Genomic DNA, 10420 nt, shown 5'->3' on the forward strand with positions numbered 1-10420 from the left:
TTCATAGACGACTTGGTTGTGATAGAAATCCAAGGGAGGCAACGTAGCCGGAAGCCTGTAACCCATGTCGTGTCTTACAGTCCCAAGCGCTGGGAATCCATTGGGTTGTTCGAGGACGAGACTTGCCTGCTCCCATCCGTGCTCCTGCATACGTGGCTTGATTTGATTGGAAGAAAATAAGGCCCGGCCCCATCCCCTGAAAATTAGGGGGGGAGATGATTAGATTAGAAAAGAAAAAGGGAAAAGAACAGCCATAGGATGAAGTGGGAGCACGGATGAGAGCATGGAGAGGGAGCAGGCAAGCCGGATCCGTTGTTCGAACACCTTGCAGCGCGGCTTACCATGTCGGTTTTCAGTGAGCAGTGGCGCACACATACACGTAGGCACGGAGACACATGGGCAATTGAAGAAGAGCAAGATGCGATAACCCCAAGAAAAGAACAAGAAACGCTAATAAAAAGTGAAAACGGCACATAATAACAGGAGTATTAGTATTTTCAAGAATGTATCTAAGCAATGTGTTTAAACTGTACACTTGCAAGGCTTGCTACCAACCATGCACGAGTGCATGACTAGCTAGTTGTTCCGTCGGCCGTGGCTTCCCCACCGTTTTCTTTTGCAGCCGCCTGATTCTCCTCACTCTTCTCCTTCCCCGGTAATAACACAAGTTTCTCCTTGACCGCCGTCTTCCCCACGGCGGCCTTCCTCCTGAGCTCGTCCACCAAGCGCGCGAGGCATGCATCGGCATCGCGGCGGGCGGTGCGCTCGGAGCGCGCCATCAGGCACTCGGCGACGTCCGCGGGCGTCATGTCGGCCACCCGCAGCAGCTCCTCCACGGCGTAGAAGAGAGGGTGCGCGTCCACGCCGAGGTAGTTCTTGGCGAGCGTCATGAACGCCCCGAGCTCGCAGTAGCTCATCTCGACGTGCACGTCCATCCTCCCTCGCCGGGCCAGCGCCGGATCGTCGAGCGCGCGGGTCCGGTTGGTGGTGACCACGACGATCCGCTCGCCGCCGTGCGCCGACCACAGCCCGTCGATGAAGCTGAGCAGGCCCGGCAGCGTCACCGTCCCGCTGTCCCTTTGCGGCTCCGTGGCGGCGTGGTCGAGGGAGCAGTCGATGTCCTCGATGACGATGATGGACCTGCGCGTGGTCTCGGCGAAGAGCTTGCGGAGGTCGCTGTTGGTCTGCAGCGAGGCGAGCTCGACGTCGTAGACGTCGTAGTTGAGGTGGTTGGCCATGGCGGCGACCATGGAGGACTTGCCCGTGCCCGGCGGGCCGTAGAGGAAGTAGCCGCGCTTCCACGCCTTGCCGATGCGGCGGTAGTAGTCCCTGCTGTCGCGGAAGTCGTCCAGGTCGTCCATAATCATCCGCTTCTTTGCTGGGTTCATGGCCAGGGTCTCGAACGTGGCTGGGTGGTCGAAGTCTGTGTAGCTCCATACCTCCTCCCTCCTAGAACTGAACGACGATATGCCATGGAAATTAAGCAACTCATTAATCAGTGGAATGCTGCCGAACTCCCAAAGAAACAAAACGGAAGGACACCATGATTCAGGGAGAAGTTTGCAATGTATACTGGTAGTTGAGCTCCTTCTTGATGGAGTAGAGCCTGCGTGGCCGGTTGCTGGAGACGAGCTCCTGTCCGGTGCGGCGGACGTGGGGCAGGTACTCGTCGACGACAAGCCTCCGGTGGGACTCGTGGAACGTGAGGCGGCAGCGCCTCCTGGCGTCGGCCGGGGACGGCGGCACAGCGACCACCACACGGTGACGCCCTTGAACTCGTCGGCCACCTCCTGGCCGTCGCGGAGGCCGAGCACGAAGCCGTGGCCCTCGGCGGCGCCCTCCGCGCGGAGCCTCCGCGCCTCCCGCGAGCACGCGGCGCTCAGGTACGCCAGCACCTCCGCGTAGGCGTCACTCGACTTGGCCTCCACGTCGTGGTAGGCGTAGTAGGGGCGCGGGTCCCCCGGCCTGGCGACGACGTCGACGGTGATGAAGGGGTCGACGGACGGTACGTGCCGGCCCAGCCGCCGCCGGAGGTGCTGGTTGTAGAGGCTCCTCGCCACCCCGAACGCCATCGGCGCCAGGTACATCCACGCCGAGTTGGTGAGGTTCTGCACCAGCGCGTTGGCTGCCGCCGATCGCTTCGTCGTTCCTCTGCTTCCCGCTGACCCCATTGATGATGATGATGATGATGATGGTGATATCTGATTCTAGTGATGGTACTGCGGTGTCCGGCCGGTTATAAAGAAAGAGAGGTTGATTTCATGGAAAGTCTGAGACGAATGGATGCAATGGAAAGGTAAAAGGAGATCTCCTACTGATTGATGTGAAACTGTACAGCATCATTTCTTTTGTGCCAAGGCGCGCCCACGATTTGGGCCGATCCTGTAGAAAGATCAGATAGGCAGGCTCTGTACATCGTGTATCTTGTCTAGCAATAGTTAGGATCAAAACAGAGGATCCCGGTCAGTATGGTTCGAGCTACGAACGTGCTATGCGGGTACTCTGCTAGTATTTCTGTACGCATAGGCCTTTGAGGCATGGATGCAAAAGAGGTAAGGTTGACTGAAGATTTCAACAGAATAATGGGCTCAACAGTGAACTCCAGCCTGATCAGATAAGAAAACATTGATTCAGAAAAACGTAGAATCAAAGCCAAGCCACATATTACTAGCCTGCTTACAGCTCTGAGCAAAATAAAGTCAAATTATAACTATACTGATGCTGACTGCCAAGCGGAAACTTTACTGATGGTGCGAACTTATGAACCAGAGACCAGAAAACATTGTTTCAGAAAAACGTAGAATGAAGCTCTTGTTAATTATGAAAACATTACTGATGGCGCAAAAACTTATGAACCAGAGACCATCGCATCAGAAAGAAACTCAAGCTAGCAGAACAAGATTTTGATAAATTCATTCAAGACTCTGATAAAGTTTGGGTGAAGGCTACAACAATCAGTAGCCTCCTTACACAAAGACGGCAACCAAAATCACCACACATGCTTGCTTTTTATTAAGCGCCCACGAGGTCACACACTGACACACACGAACTAAACTCAATTCATCCCTAATAATAAAAGTGCAGCTAAACTCCCCTAAGATTCAGACCCGACGGCGCGACACAAGGCGTCTCTAGTTGCTGCCCTTGCTGATGAGCTCCAGGGCGGTGGCGGTGGTGGGCAGCGCCGGGATGGCTCCCTTCTTGGTGGTGCAGATGGCGCCGCAAGCGTTCGAGAACTGCAGCACCTCCCTCAGCTTCGCCTCATTCTGTCCAATCACACAGAAAACAGCATCATTAGCAACATATACCCATAATGGAGTTCGATCAGAATCGGTGATGATTTAGTTTTCTTACGTAGAAGATGGAGTCGTCCTTGGAGACGCTGACGAGGAGGGAGCCGACGAAGGCGTCGCCGGCGCCGGTGGTGTCGACGGTGTTGACAGAGTAGCCGGGCACGGAGCCCTTGAAGTCCTTGGTGAAGTACCTGCACCCCTTCTCGCCGTCGGTGACGATGAGCAGCTTGAGTCCCTCAAACCAGAGCGAGAGCACGTTCTTCTCGTCGGTGGCGTCGCCCTGGGTGAGGAAGGCCACCTCGTCGTCGCTCACCTTGATGAAGTCGGCCTCCTTCCAGATGCTCATGATGCCGTCGCGGGCGGCCTGCGCCGAGGGCCAGAGCGGCAGGCGGACGTTGGGGTCGTACGAGCAGAGGATGCCGGCCGACTTGGCGGCACGCATGGCGGCGACGTGCGCCGAGCGGCAGGGCTCGGTGATGAGCGAGATGGAGCCGTAGTGAAAGATGCGGGCGCGGCGGATCAGGTCCAGGTTGAGCTCGGCCTCGGTCAGGAGCATGTCGGCCGACGGGTTGCGGTAGAACATGAACTCACGCTCGCCGTTGGACTTGAGCGTGACGAAGGCCAGGGCCGTGCGCGCGTGCTGGTCGAACAGGCAGCCCTCGGCGTTCACGCCGTTCTGCTTCAGGATCTCCACCAGCATGTGGCCGAACTCGTCATCGCCAAACTGCAAAAAAACGTCACCGTTCGATATATAAGAATTTAAGAAAAGTCAATACTATTCATTGCACCGACCGAATGAGAGTAACCAAATGTTCATAAAAAATAATGCATTAATCTTTGAAAGATAATGTAAGATAGTTGCTTCTTGTGTTAGAGTGGATTCGTGTTAGATTTGGACGGTTCAATGACCTATGGTGCAGGTAATAATAGCCGCCAGATCCGAGTCAGCAGGGACCCACCATGGCTCGTGTTAAACTACACGTGATCCGAAAGGCCAACAAAGGCAGTGGCATCATCGAGCCGAGCGGTACCTTACAGCGACGGGGCCAAAGCATCCATTTTTATTCTATTCAGTTCAACAATTATAATGCCAAAAATTATCGATGGAGCCTAAGAGAGCGACTGATTCAATATTAAAGTTGTTAAAAATTCAGTAATTTCTTTGGCGAGAAAAAAATTGACGATGCAAACGAGATTATAGGTGAGGTCACGTGAGGACAAAGCGCTCGTTTGTCTCGCGCCATCCACTTCCACTCCCACGGCTGGCCGGCGATAATAATAATTGCTGCTGCTACCACTTTTGCCTCCAGTCGTATGCAGCAACTAAGATTTCCTACCCGCAAATAGTACATCACATTCAAGACCGAGAAAAAAGTTGCAGAACAGCATTGCTGTGCCACCAACAATCCTAAGCAAGTCAACGCCCGATCCGCGCCGTGCACCGACGATCGGACGGACACCGACAGCCCACCTACGGCGCCACCAGCCTCCGATCCGGAGGGGAGCGCACCAGATCCGAGCCAACCAAACGCCGGATCTAACGCGCGCGCACGGAAGCATGGCAACAAACGCAAAAGACAGCGAGAATCATCACGGGACACGGCGATCGACGGGTGCGTACCTTTCCGATGAAGGCAGAGGAGCCGCCGAGCTTGGAGATGGCGCAAGCAACGTTGGCGGGCGCGCCTCCAGGCGCCTTGACGAAGCCGCCGGACTCGGCGAGGGAGACCCCGGCAACGTCAGGCACGAAGTCGATCAACATCTCGCCGAAAGAGACGACGAGGCCTGGGGCGGCGGCGGACGCGGGGGCAACAGCGTCACCAAGAGGAGCCATTGGAAACTTGGTCTAAACACACGAAACGGAAACGCGAACGCGACGGAAGGATTCGATCGATCGATCGAGCTAGAGAGGAAAGCTGCTGGTGGTGGGTGGGTTTGGAGTCGCGGGGCGGGCTGGCTTATAAAGGGGTGAGGGCGAGGTTGTTTGGCTTGGCCGAGGGGGCCGGTGATTAGGAGTTATACTCGTAGTAATTATCTAACTTATCCGTCTCCCATTACAGCTCTAATCCCGCCCGTGCTCGGGTTGTGGATAATCACCGGGCTCCGCTAATCTAGTCGCTGCGTGCGGCCACCGACGTGTGGGCCAGATGACAGACCGGACCCATCTTTGAACGGGTTTGGGGGTCCCGGGGCCCGCCGATAACGGGCTGGATGAGGTTTGCTGGTGGCCACGGGCCCAGCTGTCCGTTGGCGTGGCAGCGCCTATCGGGCGAGTAAACCGGGTCGTGATCTGATCTCTCTCCGAGTAGTAATTATCCACCAACTTGTGATTATAAGTTATCTCCTCTCCACGCAAGTAGGAGTACTCCGCTCCGGATTACTGGCTTTGGTACGAGTCAGCTCGATCGTAACGGACTCCCTTGGATTACGGAGCCACCTGAAACGTATTTGGATCCAACTTCATTAGGTGGGACTGGCTGGTCTCACGAAGACACCAACAGAAACGGACGCAAGATCAAAGCTATGGATCATGGATCTTGTGCATGCAGCTTGCGGAGACGCTGCTGAGTGGGGCCCCGAGGTAGACCGTCCACGTAATGGATGGCTGCACGCAGACACTGGGAAGCGGACACACTATTTTTATCCGCGAACTCAGTCCATGCTAGTCCGCGACTAAGGACATTTCTAATGCTGCCCCGCAAATCAGATATCACATCCGTCCATAATAAGGGCCCAGTCCGCAGACATGAACGCGGGAGGCAGTCATTTAAAGCTACCCGCATATGTCCAACTGCATTCCAAACGTAATTTAAATTGATTAAATCTGATGCAAACTCAAACAAACCAGACAATATTCATTTAAACTAGGATATTTTTTACCTAACCCTATACTTAACGGTGACCTCATAAACCATGCTAGCCTGCCCAGCGGCTCCTCGGTCATCTCGTCGTCGTCGGGCTTCCGGCGATGGAAGGGTGTGGCGTCACGACAAGGCTTTTCGGCAGCCAACTGACGCCCGCGGATTATTCTGTCCACTTGCTCCTATGTAGTGCACACTGCGACCGCGGCACCGAAGACGTGGGCGGAGGGAGAGGGCGGCGGGCCTGGGAGGAGGCGACGATGGTGGCGGACTCGCGGAGAACCCACTCCTGGCTTTACTTGGCCATCTCCTCGTCGAGGCGGCGGACATAGTGCCGCTGGTATGTACCCCAAACAATGCGGAATAGTTTCACAACTCACGCCACTTGGAACACCACAGCGTAATGGTGTGTCCGAACATCGTAACCGTACCTTATTAGATATGGTGCAATCTATGATGTCTCTTACCGATTTACCATTATCATTTTGGGGTTATACATTAGAGACAGCTGCATTCACATTAAATAGGGCACCATCTAAATCCGTTGAGACGACACCATATGAACTGTGGTTTGACAAAAAACCAAAGTTGTCGTTTCTTAAAGTTTGGGGTTGTGATGCTTATGTGAAAAAGTTTCATCCTGATAAGCTCAAACCCAAATCGGAGAAATGTGTCTTTATAGGATACCCAAAGGAGACAGTTGGGTACACCTTCTATCACAGATCCGAAGGCAAAACATTCGTTGCTAAAACTGGATCCTTTCTAGAGAAGGAGTTTCTCTCGAAAGAAGTGAATGGGAGGAAAGTAGAACTTGATGAGGTAATTGTACCTTCTCCCGAATTTGAAAATAGTTCATCACAGAAATCAGTTCCAGTGATGCCTACTCCAATTAGTGAGGAAGATTAATGATGATGATCATGAAACTTCAAATCAAGTTACTACCGAACCTCGTAGGTCAACCAGAGTACGGTCCGCACCAGAGTGGTACGGTAATCCTGTTCTGGAGGTCATATTACTTGACCATGACAAACCTACGAACTATGAGGAAGCGATGATGAGCCCAGATTCCGCAAAATGGTTTAAGGCCATGAAATCTGAGATGGGATCCATGTATGAGAACAAAGTGTGGACTTTGATTGACTTGCCCGATGATCGGCAAGCCATAGAAAATAAATGGATCTTCAAGAGGAAGACGAGCGCTGATAGTAGTGTTACTATCTACAAAGGTCGAATTGTCGCAAAAAGGTTTTCGACAAGTTCAAGGTGTTGACTACGATGAGATTTTCTCACTCATAGCGATGCTTAAGTCTGTCCGAATCATGTTAGCAATTGCCACATTTGATGAAATCTGGCAAATGGATGTCAAAACTGCATTCCTTAATGAATTTCTTAAAGAAGAGTTGTATATGATACAACAAGAAGGTTTTGTCAATCCTAAAGGTGCTAACAAAGTGTGCAAGATCCAGCGATCCATCTATGGACTGGTGCAAGCATCTCGGAGTTGGAATATACGCTTTGATGAGTTGATCAAAGCATATAGTTTTATACAGACTTGCGGTGAAGCCTGTATTTACAACAAAGTGAGTGGAAGCACTACAACCTTTCTGATAAGTATATGTGAGTTACATATTGTTAATTGGAAATGATGTAGAATTTTCTGGAAAGCATAAAGGAGTGTTTGAAAGGAGTTTTTCAAAGAAAGACCTCGATGAAGCTGCTTACATATTGAGCATCAAGATCTATAGAGATATATCAAAACGCTTGATAAGTTTTTTCAATGAGTACATACCTTGACAAGTTTTTGAAGTAGTTCAAAATAGAACAGTCAAAGAAAGAGTTCTTGCCTATGTTGCAAGGTGTGAAGTTGAGTAAGACTCAAAGCCCGACCACGACAGAAGATAGAGAGAGAATGAAAGTCATTCCCTATGCCTCAGCCATAGGTTCTATAAAATATGCCATGCTATGCACCAGACCTATTGTATACCCTGCCCTGAGTTTGGCAAGGGAGTACAATTTTGATCTAGGAGTAGATCACTAGTCAGCGGTCAAAATTATCCTTAGAGGACTAATGAAATATTTCTCGGTTATGGAGGTGATAAAGAGTTCGTCGTGAAGAGTTACGTCGATGCAAGCTTTGACACCGATCTGGATGACTCTAAGTCACAATCCGGATACATATTGAAAGTGGGAGCAATTAGCTAAAGTAGCTCCGTGCAGAGCATTGTAGACATAGAAATTTGCAAAATACATACAGATCTGAATTTGGCAGACCCGTTGATTAAACTTCTCTCACAAGCAAAACATGATCACACCTTAGTACTCTTTGGGTGTTAATCACATGGCGATGTGAACTAGATTACTGACTCTAGTAAACCCTTTGAGTGTTGGCCACATGGCGATGTGAACTATGGATATTAATCACATGGTGATGTGAACTATTGGTGTTAAATCACATGGCGATGTGAACTAGATTATTGACTCTAGTGCAAGTGGGAGACTGAAGGAAATATGCCCTAGAGGCAATAATAAAGTTGTTATTTATATTTCCTTATATCATGATAAATGTTTATTATTCATGCTAGAATTGTATTAACCGGAAACTTAGTACATGTGTGAATACATAGACAAACAGAGTGTCACTAGTATGCCTCTACTTGACTAGCTCGTTGAATCAAAGATGGTTAAGTTTCCTAGCCATAGACATGAGTTGTCATTTGATTAATGAGATCACATCATTAGAGAATGATGTGATTGACTTGACCCATTCCGTTAGCTTAGCACTTGATCGTTTAGTATGTTGCTATTGCTTTCTTCATGACTTATACATGTTCCTATGACTATGAGATTATGCAACTCCCGAATACCGGAGGAACACTTTGTGTGCTACCAAACGTCACAACACAACTGGGTGATTATAAAGGTGCTCTACAGGTGTCTCCGAAGGTGTTTGTTGGGTTGGCATAGATCGAGATTAGGATTTGTCACTCCGAGTATCGGAGAGGTATCTCTGGGCCCTCTCGGTAATGCACATCACTATAAGCCTTGCAAGCAATGTAACTAATGAGTTAGTTGCGGGATGATGCATTACGGAACGAGTAAAGAGACTTGCCGGTAACGAGATTGAACTAGGTATTGAGATACCGACGATCGAATCTCGGGCAAGTAACATACCGATGACAAAGGGAACAACGTATGTTATTATGCGGTTTAACCGATAAAGATCTTCGTAGAATATGTAGGAGCCAATATGAGCATCCAGGTTCCGCTATTGGTTATTGACCGGAGATGAGTCTCGGTCATGTCTACATAGTTCTCGAACCCGTAGGGTCTGCATGCTTAATGTTCTCTGACGATTTGTATTATGAGTTATGTGATTTGATGACCGAAGTTTGTTCGGAGTCCCGTATAAGGTACCGGGAGAACCCCAGGGAGACCTCATGTGTGCCTCCTAGATTACTTTGGTATCTCCCTACTAAACTTAGAGCAAGGCACACATTAGGTCTGGTAAACAACATTGCATACATGATAGAACCTATGGCTGAGGCATATGGAATGACTTTCATTTTCTCTCTATCTTCTGCAATGGTCGGGCATTGAGTCTGACTCAACTTCACACCTTGTAACACAGGCAAGAACCCTTTCTTTGACCGATCCATTTTGAACTTCTTCAAAACTTTATCAAGGTATGTGCTTTGTGAAAGTCCAATTAAGCATCTTGATCTATCTCTATAGATCTTTATGCCCAATATATAAGCAGCTTCACCGAGGTCTTTCATTGAAAAATTCTTATTCAAGTATCCTTTTATGCTATCCAGAAATTCTGTATTATTTCCAATCAATAATATGTCATCCACATATAATATTAGAAATGCTACAGCGCTCCCACTCACTTTCTTGTAAATACAGGCTTCTCCAAAAGTCTATATAAAACCATATGCTTTGATCACACTATCAAAGCGTATATTCCTACTTCGAGAGGCTTGCACCAGTCCATAAATGGATCGCTGGAGCTTGCACACTTTGTTAGCACCTTTAGGATTGACAAAACCTTCTGGTTGTATCATATATAACTCTTCTTTAAGATATCCATTAAGGAATGCGGTTTTGACATCCATTTGCCAAAGTTCATAATCACAAAATGCAGCAATTGCTAACATGATTCGGACAGACTTAAGCATCGCTACGGGTGAGAAGGTCTCATCGTAGTCAACTCCTTGAACTTGTCGAAAACCTTTTGCAACAAGTCGAGCTTTGTAGACAGTAACA

General features: G+C 49.6%; 1 protein-coding gene and 1 pseudogene across 1 annotated transcript; both read right to left on the bottom strand.

Annotated features, from left to right (window-relative positions):
* Window positions 1–437: 437 nt before the first annotated feature.
* LOC109733826 (AAA-ATPase At3g28610-like) lies at window positions 438–2295 on the bottom strand (annotated as a pseudogene).
* A 593-nt stretch (window positions 2296–2888) lies between these two features.
* Window positions 2889–5367, bottom strand: LOC109733840 (fructokinase-2). Its single transcript, XM_020293052.4, has 3 exons — window positions 4915–5367; window positions 3355–4017; window positions 2889–3266 (listed from the first exon to the last, which is right to left on the bottom strand). Exons 1-3 carry the CDS (start codon window positions 5125–5127, stop codon window positions 3132–3134), a joined length of 1011 nt encoding a protein of 336 aa, XP_020148641.1. The 5' UTR covers window positions 5128–5367; the 3' UTR covers window positions 2889–3131.
* Between the last annotated feature and the right edge of the window lie 5053 nt (window positions 5368–10420).

This window comes from Aegilops tauschii, chromosome 7, assembly GCF_002575655.3.
Source record: "Aegilops tauschii subsp. strangulata cultivar AL8/78 chromosome 7, Aet v6.0, whole genome shotgun sequence".
Lineage (NCBI taxonomy): Eukaryota > Viridiplantae > Streptophyta > Magnoliopsida > Poales > Poaceae > Aegilops > Aegilops tauschii.

What these genes read in the sequence shown, in the direction of transcription:
- LOC109733840 (XM_020293052.4), bottom strand. Translation starts at nt 5,127, where the DNA reads ATGGCTCCTCTTGGTGACGCTGTTGCCCCCGCGTCCGCCGCCGCCCCA. An exon ending in CCTCTGCCTTCATCGGAAAG is followed by an intron (nt 4,018 to 4,914) that starts GTACGCACCCGT and finishes GTTTTTTTGCAG; the next exon opens with TTTGGCGATGACGAGTTCGG. An exon ending in AGGACGACTCCATCTTCTAC is followed by an intron (nt 3,267 to 3,354) that starts GTAAGAAAACTA and finishes GTGATTGGACAG; the next exon opens with AATGAGGCGAAGCTGAGGGA.